Source organism: Schistocerca cancellata, chromosome 5 (assembly GCF_023864275.1).
Source record: "Schistocerca cancellata isolate TAMUIC-IGC-003103 chromosome 5, iqSchCanc2.1, whole genome shotgun sequence".
NCBI classification, from domain to species: Eukaryota; Metazoa; Arthropoda; class Insecta; order Orthoptera; family Acrididae; genus Schistocerca; species Schistocerca cancellata.
Genome location: NC_064630.1, coordinates 585,678,697 through 585,693,700, shown reverse-complemented (window position 1 = coordinate 585,693,700; position 15,004 = coordinate 585,678,697). Strand labels below are relative to the sequence as shown.

The 15,004-nt window shown below is 40.1% G+C and overlaps 1 protein-coding gene across 1 annotated transcript in view; it reads right to left on the bottom strand.

Annotated features, from left to right (window-relative positions):
- The window catches only part of LOC126187844 (protein maelstrom homolog), a 109,886-nt gene that overhangs the window by 58,094 nt on the left and 36,788 nt on the right, over positions 1-15,004 (bottom strand). The window contains exon 7 of the mRNA XM_049929155.1: positions 988-1,181. Coding sequence (XP_049785112.1) covers positions 988-1,181 — 194 coding nt within the window. The remainder of the gene's footprint in view (positions 1-987; positions 1,182-15,004) is intronic.

The window sequence follows — 15,004 nt, the reverse complement described above, 5'->3', positions numbered from 1 at the left end:
TGCTCTTAAAGTTTTGGATTCACCAATATTTTATTTAATGAATGATCAACATCCAAGAGCAGTTTTGCTGAAATTATTCTATGAGGGCATGCTGAAAACTAATTCCATAGAATTTTTTATGCGAAAGCTCAAAGTATTTTACATAAAACAAGTGTCCGTAACATTCTAGATATTTATGCTTCAGGTTTACATATTTGCAGCCCTCGGCTCTTAGAGGTCTCAAAATTGTAGCATGTTACATGGCAGTGTGCAATGTAATTATGTTTGTGCATGAGAAACAGCGTGCTGTAACAGTTTTGAATTCTAAGAGTTCATCCACACATGGAGTGTGGCAATGCTGGCCCACAAAAAGCACTGTGACATCTGCCACACTTTGACACCTTGGAATCATTGTCACTGATCATTCTTCATACAGTCCCAATTTGGCTCCATCCAAATTTCATGTGTTTCCCAAACTTAAAAAAAAAAAAAAAAAATTCCCAGGACTCCACTTTGATAGTGATGAAGTGGTGCAAGCAGAGGTGAGATTGTGGCTCCATCAACAAGGACCAACATTCTGTAATGACAGTATCAACAAACTGATCTCTCATTGGGAGAAATCTGTTTGTCTCCAGGGTAACTGCTGAGAAATAAATACGTAGACATGAAGAATAAAAATGTAAAATGTTAATAAAGTCTGTTATCTTTAGAAAGCTTTAACAATTTTCCTGTAAAAAAATTCGAGGCATTACTTCTCAACACACCCTTCTCGTACTGACAAGATCAACAGCTGCATGTATAAAGTTTGCTATTGGACATCAATAATTACTAATCCCTGCTTCACTGCTGAAATGAGTAACTTCATTAATCTGAAGCCAAAAAGAAAACTTGTGCAACTGGGCATAGCTGACATCTGTCACAAATTTTACAGACAGATGCCTACAATATGGTGTGTGGCAATATTTAAACACAATGTCAAAGCAGCATTATTTGTATTTTGTATCTTACCTCACAACAAATGCCTGGTGTGAAACTATACAAGTTTTTCTCAAGCTCTCTGGCTGCCAAGCTCTCAACAGGAAATGCTTTAGTAGACCTGTTTGCGAAATCTCCTGCTTTGTTTCTTAGTTCAAAGAAGAGTTTTGGTAATGGATAAACTCTGAAATTCTCTGGTACTTGAACTTTGGGATATTCTTGCATAGCTATAAAAGAAAAGGTGTTGTCAGAATCAAACATGAAGCATGATTATCATTTCTCCAAATGAAGATAAAAAATTGGGCAAATCTTTTCTTAAAACTTTGGTAACACAATATGTTTTATACATCTAAATATGTTATGAAAATATCCGTTACTAGTAAGTAGTTCCCTGAAAATGATTTAAATGCTTTGCTGATAATAGAGAATCAGGAGAAATAAATTGCAAAAATGAAGCAGTCGGAGTGTAGGCCATGCTAGGGTAACAAGACTTGGGCAAGTATTTTTTTGAGTTTCAGTCTGGCAATGCTTTATAACTTGCTTATAATCAACATACCATTATACTCTAGGAGAGAGTGGAAGTAAAACATGAGGTTGGGGAGCTTTTGTTATTTCAGAGTTTATGAATGTATAACTCCCTGATTCAGCCACCTACTTACAGTTGCTCTTCTTCTGTCCCTAATAATAAAGTTTTGGCTTTCATTTTTGTCATTTATAAAAGGAAAGAGGGAGAGAAAAATAAAAAGGCATACCTCACATAAACTCTAAGAAACTGAGCTTTTAGTAATTTATGAGCAACTGAAGTTACCAAACTGATGTAATCTTATAGCCTATTGCTAGAGGCACCTGTTTTTCGTAAAGCGCAAAATCGCAAAATTTTACACATTTTTCTGAAAACGCAAAACTATTTACTTTTACGCCAAATCGAAAAATAATTGACAAAACTTTGCAAAATCTCGTCATTTGAACTTAACTGCGGAAATTTGATTGGAGTTATGGTAATACATTCCGGATATCGATTGTACACCATTTCGATATATATAATATATCGAGTATTCCAAAAACATTCTACTATGTTCTGGCAGTGTATTCAGTATTTTGTGTTGGAAATCGTTGTGGATCGTCGGCGCATTGACTGTGGTAGTTTGTGTTTTGGTTTCGTGCTACAGATGATTAATATGATAGTGACAGTTTTCGACCGAGAAAAGGAATTTTCGTCAGAAGGATTTTACGTTTTCGACAAAAGTAGGAAGATACTTATGTGCAAATACTGCAATGTGTGTGTTGAGTGGCAGAGGAAGGACACGTGCCTGAAACATTAATAACAGTTCTTCCAATAAGAAGAACAAGGAGGTGCTAACAACTACAGGTATAAAAAGACAAGCTACACTCACGGAAGTCACTGCAGCAGCAAAACGAGCAAAAAATGATGAAGAATTCATTTTATTGACTACTCGAGCTTCCATTGAGGCTAACACTCCGATGGAAAAAGTTGATCATCCGAAGCTGAGAGAATGGATGAACAAATACATACCAGGTTCATGTAATAATTAATTTACCGTCTGCTAATCGCAACAAAGATTAGGTAATCTCCATAGCCAATAATTTTTGTTGGTCAGAATAGGCCTATATTAAAAATAATTTTTCATCGGGCACCCTCTTAAAATAGTCTTATAATTAGGTAATGTGGTAATTTAATTCGTTACATAGTACTCTAATAGCAGTTCTATTGACATTTTTAAGGTGCTGGAGGCTTACCCTCAGCTGGAAGACTATGGGAAGGTTACATACCTCGAATCATCAAAGAAGAAGAGGAAAGATTAAAAGGAGCCGTGAAAGACGAAAGAGTTTCAATTCTTTGTGATGAAACGAAAGACAGAAAAGGGCAGTGTGTGTTTATGGTTCTGATAAAAGCACTTAGTTGTGGTGATGGTGCAGTTTAGAAATTATTTGTCGGGGGAGTGAAAGTTATTGCAAATGCAAATGCTACAGAATGTGTGCAAGCAATTATGAGTGTAAAACAGAAACTTGAAATTCAGTACAGAAATTTAGTTTCTAAAACTTCAGATTCAGCCCATTATATGGGCAAGTGTATAAATGCGGTTAGGGTTTTAGTTTCAGAAGGGTTAGTACACACACAATGCTAGGCCCATAAATTAAATTTGGTTGGCAATGTGTGGGCTGTGGAACTTTGTGATTTGAACCATTGTGTTTTGCACACAAAACACATCTTCCTTAATATCCAAAAGAGAAAGCATACATTCAGTTCTTAGCTCAGAAATGTGTAGGTGTATCCACAAAAGCCAAAAGGATATGTCGCCAAATCCAGAGTGGTGGTTCACCAGCCTCTGCACGCAGACTCTGAACTGCTCTGATCCGAACGGCTCCAGGCGATATCCGAATGCCCTCATAGTGGACAGCATCTAACGTCCGGAGGTAGGAAGGACGGGCCGATCCATAGACCACACTGCCATAGTCTAAGCAAGACTGAACAAATGCCCTTTAACACTGCAGGAGGCGGGACTGGTCAGCTCCCCATGTTTTGCCAACAAGGCATTTTGAAATACTCAACGACCGGAAGCTCGTTGTTCGTAGGTCTTTCAGGTGTGGTAGCCAAGTTAATTTCAAGTCAAATAATAAACCCAAAAATTGCACAGTGTTTTGAAAACTTAAAATGTGGTCCCCCATTGCAAGCACTGGTTGGTTTAAACTTTGACGAGCACAGTTAAAATTGATACACGGTCTTATCAGGTGAGAAACGGAAACCAGTTGTCTGGGCCCAGGTTTCCAGCCTCATAATGGTCAGCTGTAGCTGCCTCGTCATCATTGTAAGATCAGAGGCAGAGTAGAAGATTGCAAAGTCATCTACAAAGAGCATTTGACAGGGCCCCTGACTGTGGAGGAAATGTCATTGATAGCGATGGCAAACAATGTGACACCGAGGACATTGCCCTGGAGCAAACCATTCCCCTGATCATAGCAATCAGCCATGGCATTGCCAATGAGATAATGAAAACGCCAGTCCTCAAGAAAGGATTGGATCAGAAGCGGCAGGTGTCAACGTAGTTCCCATTCTTGAAGTTGGCGAAGGATGTTGTACTGCCAAGTAGTGTCACATGTTTTTTCGAGGTCAAAAAACACACAAACCAAATGGTTTCGGCCTAAGGAGGACTCCTGCATCACCGTCTCCAGTAGAATCAAGTTGTCAAGGGTTGAACAATAGTGCCTGAAACCGCACTGCACACGGCTCGGACGCCCTTGGGAATCAAGCAGCCAGACGAGGCAGCGGTTGACCATGTGTTCAAGAGTCTTACCCACACAACTGGTAAGTGCAGCACTCTGGTAACTGTTGGGGTGCTGCAGTCCTTTCCTGGTTTCCTGAATGGAATTAATATTGCCTCCTTCCAAGTCATGGGGTACTGTCCATCAAACCAGATCTGATTGAAACAAGAGAGGAGCTGTCCGTTCGCTTTAGGGCCCAAATGACTAAGCATGGCATACTGCATATTCAGGTCCTGGAGAAGTGTCTCTGGCTGCGGACAAAGCTGATTCTTTTTATTCCATATGGAGAATGGAAGGTTTTAGATTTCCTCATTGCGTGAGAAGAAATTGAGCTTCCTCATCTCCACGGTCCAATGCAATGCCTAAACAGCAGAAGCTTGTCTGGATGATGTAGTAACAGAAAAGAAGTGTTCAGCTAAAATGGGAGTCATGTCTTCTGGCGTATCCATCAAGATGCCATTGTTTGACAAGGCCGTAAGGGGATGTGTAATACCCTTTCCTGACATGCGTCTTATTGATTCCCAAGCTTGCGCAGCAGAAGTGGATCGATTAATGGAAGTCACGAATTCCCTCAAGGAAGCCCTCTATCGTTCTCTGATCACTCGCCTTGCATATGCTCTCGCAGACCTAAAGACATGTAGATTATCTGTAGTTGGACAGTGTTTGAAGTTCCGCAGAGCTGTCCGTCTGGCCCTGATTGCCAATCGACAGTAGTCATTCCACCAAGGTACAGGCCATCGTCTAAGGTGGTTACTAGACCTGGGAATGGATTCTGCGGCAGCATTTTGGATCTCACGAGTGATATGGGCCATCACCTCCTTTACACAATCCTTTATTTCAAAAATTTGCTTGTCGACTGTACTGTAACCAATTTTCCCTTTGTATCATCCATCTGTGTGGTCTACTGTTGGCCACCATCCTAGATCCTAGTCGACAGATGGATCCACACTTGGAAGTGGTCACTAGAATGTAAATATGTAGCCACTTCCCACTGAACTGAGTCTGCAATACCTGGAGAACAAAAACAAAGGTCAATAGCTGAAAAAGACCTTGTAGCTGTGGAAAAGTGAGTCACCTGATCGTGTTCAGAAGGCAGATATTCTCAGAATGGATGAGTCACTTTATCATCTGACCGAGCAAGTAGTAGCCGAGCCACACAGCACAATGTGGGCATTGAAGTCTCCCACATGGAGGTATGGGAGTGTCTGGAAGAGGTCTGCCAGTGAGTCTGCATCCAAAGCATAATTGGTGGGCAGGTACAAAGAACACACTGTGATACTAAAGGGTGCGAGAATTTTCACAGCAATAGCTTGCATGGTCATGGTAAGAGGACAGGAGAGCAGTTCCGTAGTGTGTGTGTGTGTGTGTGTGTGTGTGTGTGTGTGTGTGTGACTAAGATGCGTTTCTTGTAAGCACATGCAGATAGGTTTATCCTGGACCAGCAGCTGCAATTCTTCTAAATGCGAGCAATATCCATTCAAACTCCACTGCTATTGGTTAGCAATGGTTGTTCTTTCCTTTCTCCCTCGGAGGTGGGGATTTACCAGGGAGGGCAGGAGGAAAGTTAGCCGGTTCTGTGCTCTCTGGTTCCTCTGATTGGAAGTCCATATCCTGAAGAGCATAGTCTCCACCAGAAAGGGAGAGAGCTCATTGATCCAAAGGTTCAACTACCACTTTCTTGGACTTTTTGAAGGATGTTTTTCTTTACTGACAGGAGGAGGTTGTTGTCTGGGTTGCGGGGATTGCTTAGTTGGCTTCTGATGTCTAGGAGTGGTATGTGGCCTAGGTGGCAAGCCTACTGCTGACGACTTCCAAATGACATCAGTTGCAAGTGGAGCATTTCCCCCACAGGTACATCGACAAGTGCATGTGCTCGTACTTGAATCTGTGGTCTGAGTGTGTGGAGGCATCACACTTAGCGAATGGTGTCTTAAGGGCTGACAGAAAACTAATAGCAAAAACCGGTGGTTGCATAGCTCTGAAAGCTTTTTTAGCTTCACCATAGTGTATGCGTCTCTTTTACTTTCAACTCTTGAATTTTCCTTTCCTCATTGTGAACCCAAGATTTTCTGCTCCACACTCAGTGATCCGAGGAGGAGTTTACATATTTCAGAGGAAGTGTACAAGAAGTTCCCAACTCGTGAGCTGAGCGTACACAATTACATCCCATAGTGCTATGGCCTAAACGTTGGAATTAATGTTGCCGATTTTTCCAAATGGCCATTGACTTTCCCCATATAATTCTGTACTTCTGTGACGCCCATATTTTTCCATTTTTCGCAAAACTCCACGTGGTCCACCTCCATTATATCGGAGCAGGTAACCATGCCCTTACTAAAGTTAAGGGTGTTATGCAACTCAGTCTCGACTGGGTAGTCACCTAAGGCCTTGCATCCCAGATGCTTAGATATTTGGTTGGAATTAGCAGTTTCAACTTAAAGTGTTCCATTACGAAGTCATCTGACACTTTTCACAGCAACACTTTTCACAGCAATACCTTCCAGTGCCTTGTGAATACAGAAAGGGGATATCTTCTCAAAGCTTCCCCCTTTTTCACTTGATTACAATGAAAGTGTTATGACACACTAATGCCATGTTACTATGATTCAGAGACTTCTTTTCAGGAGGACTGACCAACCGAGCTCTCTTTGAGGAGTGGGTATAGATGCTGCCAGACAGTAGTAGTAGTAGTAGTAGTAGTAGTAGTAGTAGTTTCATGAGACACTAGGGAAACAATCGTCAACCTGGGCGGAGCACTGCATGCCTGAGCAAGCCTTATACAACTGGGGGGCGGCACGTGCCCCAGAGGTTGCCAGCTAAAGACTGTTTTACCTCAACAGCCATTCACCTCCTCAGCATGTATCACACTTTGAAGTTGAGGTTTATTTTTTTTTTTTTATTTATTTTTTATAGAGATGTGTACCTTCCTTTGTCCAGGCAGTGAAGCCAAGACCCCCCATTCTTCGAAACATACAACATTCCACCACTGCGCCACACAGTGGTCAACTGTAGTATGACGAGAGCTTACAGTGACAGGACTGGTGGCGCTTACCAGTCCCCAGCTCAGGAACCCCGGGGGTCGTCAAGCCCATACTCAACAAACGAATGCCGAGCCCTTGAGACACACAAAATTTCTCTCATCATCACAAAGTACATGTCTACATTAACTACCACAGATCGTCCTGCCTCATCTTCATCTTTAAAAAAAATTAAGGGCAGATTATGCCTGCAACCCAACAACTACACCAAACCATCACTTACTGTGGATCCATTTCCCTCTCCTGAACCATGCAAGGGTTTTCTCATTCCCCAGGACCATGCAAGGGTTTTCTCATTCCCCAAAGACACAGAATGAAGAAATACGAGAAATTCGAACTGCAGCAACAATCTCAATGTTTATGTAAACCAAAATTGCACACAACAATAAAAAATTATTATTTCATTCAAAACTGGTGCACTACTTTAAGGCCCTTTACCTTCAGGAAAGGAAAGAAGAAATACTTAAATTTCTATTCAATGTTAATATATTTCTCTTTCAACAGAAGATTCAGTTGTTACTGTGAATTAACATTTAATATCCAGTTTACTTCTGCTATCATCAGTTTTGCTGCCAGAAGAGCAAAACTTGTTTACTACTATTAGTTTCATTTCTTAACATAATTACTTCTGTATCCTTTCAACTTGCCTCCACTCTATTGCCCTTGTTTTACTTTTGTTAATGTTTATTTTATAACTTGTTCTCAAGTCCATTCAAGTCATTTACCAATTCCTTTGCCACCTCTGACAAAATTACATCATAAAATCTTGAAAATTTTCATTTCTTTGTTTTCTGAACTTGTGACTTTTCCAAATTTCTGTATCTTCTTTAGTGGTTTAACAATGTAAGACTGACAAATGTGAGTGGGCAAGCTAAAACCCCGTCACACACCTTTAACTGTATGCCGCCTTTGTGTGTTCAACTCTTTCCACTGCAGCCTGGATTCTGCATAAGTTACTGTAATTTTTATTCTTCTCCTTACATCAAATAGGATTTATATTTAGTGTGTTATCCAAAGATATCCATTGGGCTTTGTCATTTCGCCTAGTTGTTTCTCTGCTGTAGGCACTATTTTACTTACATCCATCTTTCCAGCTATTCTATGCTCTGATATACTTCCTACAGTATATACTTGTCATGGCATCAGGCATTAAGTCGAACTTTGAATAATGTACACCAGAGATAGTTACAACAGTTTATTATGAAGTCCATCTGTACTTTGAAAGAATTGTCTCATTTACTTTTGGAAAAAGTTTTTTTGAACTCTTTTGTGGTGGCACCAGAGTTTCAATCGTGCATCAGGTGCTGTCTCAAAAGGGTTGAATTTTGTATACCTGAAGCTTAGCTTTCAAATATGTCAAAAACCTTGTTTCTTTAGTACTGTGAAAATTTCCAGTTTCAATTTTAAAGCTAATTCCTTGAGGAAGCTGCTGCTGGTTTTTTTTTCTACCATTAACTATTAAGTAGTAGGTTTTCCATCTCATCACCAAATTTGAATTTTAAATGAGTTCACTCCCAATATTCTCATACATTTAGGATGAATTTATATTGCTGATATACTGTCCATCATGGAAAAGTGAAATGTTAAAATTTGGACATCTTACATTCTAAAAACAGTCAGGCAACATAGCACTTCCTCTCACATACATATCCAGGAGAAAACCATGATAAGAAAATTATGAACTCGAGTTGTCCTCCATGTACATCATCAAAAATGAGACATGAAAGAAGAAAGTGATAATGCCACCTGAAGCAGTCTCCACTCTGAAGAAGCTTACAGAATAGAGACCTTGATGAAGAAAATTAAGACTTTTTATGACAACACAGAAGATGGATTTATTCTCCATTTGAACAACAGAGACAAAAATATTCTGCAGATCCAGTTATTACCTGACTTCCATTATTGCACAACGTGTATAAGCACAACATAAAATTTCATGGATATTAGTCACCCCAACAAGGATACAATACTTTTTTTTTCCTAGTCCTCATGACTTAAGTGCTAAAATCTTTTTTAATGTTATGCTATATGTTGTGACAAAGAGAACGTTAAATATGTTCTTAATTGGTCACACCAAGTATCATATTTATCTGACTGTAAGACTAACTCCTTTGGAAATTTCTAATTTATTCTGACTGATCAAAATAATAATCTTTTTATTGGAGTAATTCCAAACCATGTGGTCCAGGTAAAAAAAAATTATTGTTTCCTATCTCAGAAAAACTTTATCTTTGCTGGGTGAATTCCCTAATGTTTAGAAAGCTCAAAAACATTTCAGAAAATGTTTACTGTTTATGATTCATAAATGGCGGCCATTTTTGTTTCAGGCCACAAGAGTTATTTTGCATTTGCGAGCATCTGTAATTTTTTAAATCACCGCATTGCACAGACTATAAGATGCGCACTTTTCCTTCAAAAAAACTGCCGACAAAATTCACGTGCATCTTATACTCGAAATTAAAATAAAAATTTCGAGTGTTTGGTTTAAAATACCCACCAGTCTTAAAAACTGGCCATATACCTGATGCCTTGGGTAACTTATCTCTATCTGGCAACAACAGTGCAGCGATGCGATGAACATGAGTTTCAGGGATTCATAAGCTTGCTGACACTGTCTCCCTCCGGCCCCAACATCACAGAAGCCCAGAAAACTGTCTAGCATACAATGCGTCATTGCAGTCTATGGTGCCAGTGAACTTCAACTGAAAGTGATTTAAGTTATCCGTAGCAGTATAATATTTTTATTAGTAGATAGTTTTGTAATGGAAAAAATTATTCAAATACGTGCTCGTAAGCTAGCTCTAAAGTGAAACTTAACAGACTTCAAGGGTGGAGTTGGTTGTTGCTATAGGTTTATGAAGCATCAAGGACTTAGCATGCAAACCAAAACAAAAGTACCTCATAAAATATCGCAAGAGTATGAACAGAAATTATCATGTTTCCATTGCTTTATTATTCAAAATCGAAAGCTAAACAGTATGGAACCAAGTCAAACAGCAAATATGGATGAAACCTCTATGACTTTGATGTGCCGATTAACAGAACTGTTGTGATGGAAGGTGCTAAAATTGTCACTATGAAAACAAGTGGACATTAAAAAATACACTACACTGTTGTCCTTTCAAGCTGTGCTGATGGTATTAAACTTAATCCAATTATCATTTTCAAATGCAAAACAATTTCAAACTTTTTGAAATACTGCCAGGTGTTGTTCATGTACATGACAAAGGTTGGATGGACAAGGCTGTTATGAAATAATGGATTACCAGAGTGTGAGAGAGAAGGAAAGGTGCTTTATTGAAGAACAGTTCTCTTCTTGTGCTAGATCAGTTTAGTAGTCATTTAGAAAATTCTGTGAAACAGAAACAGACAGGGAAATTCAGAGCTTCTTGTTCTTTTGGGAGGACTTATTGCACACCCTCTTTATGTCTTGATAAATAAACCTTTTAAGGTGTAGATGACAGAGGAATGCAACAAACGGATTATGGATGAAACCCAACATGAAATCGCATCAAAGGGAGCTTTAAAACCACCTACAATAGAACAAGCGTGTCAGTGGATCAAACAGACGTGGTCTGCGGCATCCCTGTCGATTGCAGTGAAGACCATCTTACATATGAAGAGGAGGGAGGAGGAAGTAGGAGAAATTTTCAGAGATTTTAGAGGACAGTTCAGTTTTATAAACTAAGATTTTTTTAGTTTGGCTTTTCAACTAATAATAAAAATATTAAAAATTTTTTTAAATATTGCTTAAAAATTAAGGTGTGTCTTATAGTCCGCTAAATATAGTATTCAGTGATGTGTTGCCTTAGGCAATTGCAATAAAGAACAATTATTTCAGCAAAAGCTGGCCTACAAATTAAAACCACTACTACACGATATAACATAGTTACTTTTTACAGATTATCACTGGTGAGTAGCTTACATTCAAAAAGATACACCATTTTAAAAAACTTATTTTTTGAATTTTTTCATTTCTTGCCCTGCAATATCTTTAAGTGGACCCAATAAAAAATCTGTAAATTACGCACTTAACAGAGTTTTACGACATCAAACTTCAATATAAATTTCAACTCTGAGATTAAATTGCATGTTCTGAAAAAATACAAATGTGAGTAAAAAGTGAGTTTTAACATCTGCGATATTAGGCTAATGGAATAAAGTATTGGGTTATTGTGTAAGTTTGTAGTATTTTTCAGTAAGTTTGATATACACATAATAGGACTTTAGTCACCAATAATAAATTGTACTCCTCTATTTACAAGACTGCCAAAGTTGCAGTAGCTTTTCAATATCGCAACTGTAGAAATCACATGATTCTGAGACCAATAACTTGTCGAGCCATGTTTGGATCGCATTTCCATTCAGGGCAGGAGTTCTTTGAAAGTTGTTTGATAAAGCAGGAAATGTGACAATCTGAGGGCACAAGAACAGATGAATAAGGTGGGTGCACAATGACTTCCCAACCCAACTCCTCTATAGTGATTTTTTTGTCAGTCTAGAAGAACGGCAGTGGGCATTATCATGGAGAAGCACCACTTCCGACAGTCTTCCAGGTCATTTTTATTGGACTGCATTTGCAAGATGTCTCAGCTGTTGACAGTATATGTCAGTAGAGTTGGTTACACCTCGGGGAGGGGAAACAATTCGTACATAATTAACTGGAATCCAAACTTAATCCTTCTCAACTTTTTAAACGAGGTCCTAGATCCCGGTGGGAGGTAAAATATAACATGCACATATTGATTCTGACAATCAATATTATCAACTTCAGCAATCCTCTACAGTTCACTGTCAACACAAGCCACTATGTTTCTATTTTGAAGTTTCAGTGGTACAAGTTCTCCACTCTGATGAAGTTCATGACCAGGGGATGTTGATGTGAACTTTCACCTGAGCAAGTTGTGCGACTAGGGCATAAAAAATCTAAAGTACCAGTGTGTTTAACCTTCTGAAAAAGAGTTCAATCTTTCCTCCAACACACTGGTGCAGAGTTTTCCTATTTCATCACATTTTAAAAAAAACGTAGGTAATTTCTTTTACCTGTCCTTCACAAAATTAAAAGATTTCTTGAGGTACCAATATCTCGTCCTCACACATCCGCTGCAGACTGGCTCTCCTTAAACTGCCATTCTACAGCAAGTCCAAAATCTCCTTCATGAAAGGAAATGTTAATTTTTTTGCTTTTACATCTGCTTGCAAAACTGTGCTAAGTAGAGTAGTTTGTTTTATATAGTTTGTTAATAGCAGTTCGAAAGTATGCATTGCTGTAGTATTGTGTTCAAAGTGGTCACTTATGACACAGAAACTGACTAGTTTATCTTCATCTTTGTAACACATCAAAAGTTTATGAACTGTACCTGAGCCAGATCACTCATCGATCATCAGCGATCGGCTTTTTATCTTCGGCGCGTCCCCGGGCATGAGTATCCTTGCGTTTTCGGCTGGGGTGCGCAGGATGGCGAGAGGCAGTCGGTTTGGAGTGGACGGTGAGACTGCTGGAGTTGTGGCTCGGGCGTAAGCACATGTGTGATGACTGTTACGCTGTGGCTGTTTGCTAACCATGAAACTCCTACGGCGGTTACTGGTTGCCTGGAAGGCATTTCATATAAACTGTGCCAAGACTCGCAGTGAGAGGGGAGTCTGGAGTTGGTGTTGGCCTAGATGTTTGTACAAATTGAGGTGCCTGTGTGAAGCACAGCGTGGGCCTGTTGGTTGCATCGTCCTGGCAGCCACCGCAAGTGGATGTTCAGCCAGAATGTCTACTGTTTGTGGTGAGCATAGTGTGAACAAGTTCACGTAGGGTGTGCTCCCAGCCTGACTCTTAGCCTGTGTTACATGTGGGTGCTGACCCCTTGTCTGTTACTGCTTCCGGGTGTCCTGTAAGATTTCACAGTAAAACTGTTTCTGGCTCAGCCTCCACCTAGAAAGGGGAAGATTTGGAATTCCTTAATGCTGTAAATTAAACATATATTTTAAAAAAAATTCTTTCAGAATAAGCGCCTGTTTCTTTGGGACACTGCAGTTCAAACAGGAGTGTTTGTTAATCGTCAAACGAAGTGTATTTAATGTCTTACTGTTTTCTGGGGCGCAGCTGTGTTATTGAACTCATTTTGAAGTGTTCTGTCGGGTGAATGACTGATTCCCACTTCAGTGTATTCTTTTGAGTAGTATTGTAAGTTTTTTTGGATATTTTTCAAAGGCGTGTATTGATCCAATTTTGTTTTTATCTTTCTTCTGAATTACGGTGAACTGTTTAGTTTACCTGGTTATTGGCTTAACTCACGCTTCACGCACAATCAGCTGATATTGAAATTGTTTTTTTAATTCCTGTTTAATGTCAGACAGATTCAAATGTAACTTCATTTATGTTATTTGAAGTAAGTGTGTTGGGTTGACCTTAATGAATTATGTGCAATCGAAGTAAGGGACCCAGTCCTTCATTAGTGCTTAACAGTGGCGTGTGGTTCGGGTTGCGAGCTCTGTGCTCTTTCATAGTTCTGGTAGCAGAGCGTGGTTGCTCTGTGATTACCGATATTGCACATGGATCATGTTTTAATTAATGGATATTGTCTTTAAATTGTAAATTTGTTGTTCTGCTGTGTGCTGTTCGTGTGCGTATTTTACAGAATTGTCATGTCGGCATGTGCGGTCATGGGGATTGGGTGCCTGAAGAATGACCAATTGCAACACGAGTTACGGATTCGAGGGCAGCCTGACGACGGTGGCGTGTGTGAGCTGTCTGCGCGCCTGCGAGACGCAGTGGTGCTCCCGATCCAGGTATCCGCGAAGTGCGTTGGTCAGGTGGGTGACACCTTGTTGTCTTGTGCCTCCTCCCTGGATCAGATTCAGTCAAACTTAGATTTCTTAATGGGTAGTTCTCCCTCTCACTCGCAAGTATACCGTCTGCATGTAAAAATCACTCACTTCATTAACCGACTTTGTGATCTTGTTCAGGTGGCTGCCAGCCTGGGTTTCAAGGATAAGGCAAATGTTTTCGGGAGCGGGTGTTGAAATTGCAAGTTCAGTTGAGTGCTTTGGAATGGGAAAGCGCTGCGGTGGAGGGTGAACAGGGAGGCGACGCTTCATTGAATTTGCCAATGGAGTCCTCTGGGACCGGATCCCGAGATCAGACTAGTGGGGATAATTATTTTGCTAAACTTCCAAACCCCTTGGTGTCCATATTTCAGAGAGTTGAGTCCTTGTCGATTGAATCCATGGGGCATTTAGTTCAGTTTTTGTGGTTTTTAGTTATGTTGGAGAGGATTGCTGATGTGTTAAATGCGTCGGCAAGGGTGGTGTGTAAGTTGCTCTATCCTTTGTCCAGTGGTTCCTTGACTCAATTAGTAGCATCCATTCTTGAGAGTGACTGTAGCTTGAGTGGGTTGCGAATAAAGATCGTGCAGGAAAAGTTAACCGCTTGGGACAAAAGCCACCTAGTGAATAAATACGTATTCAGAGAACAAAGGAAGCAGGAGTCCCTGAGTGACTACATAACCGATGTACAAACAGCACTGCTGGCCTTTCACACTCACCTCCTGGAGCATGAAGTCGTTTGAAGTATAGTGCGGGGGTTGAAACCGGAAGATCGGTTCGGTAAAAGGCCAACGTCGCAGACTTGGAATGGCTAGTTCATGAAATTGAGGGGGTTTGAGCAGATGACATGCGGGAGTGCGAAGGAATTTCTGGTAGCAGTGGGTATAAGGAAAAGGGAAGGAATTACCAGCCTG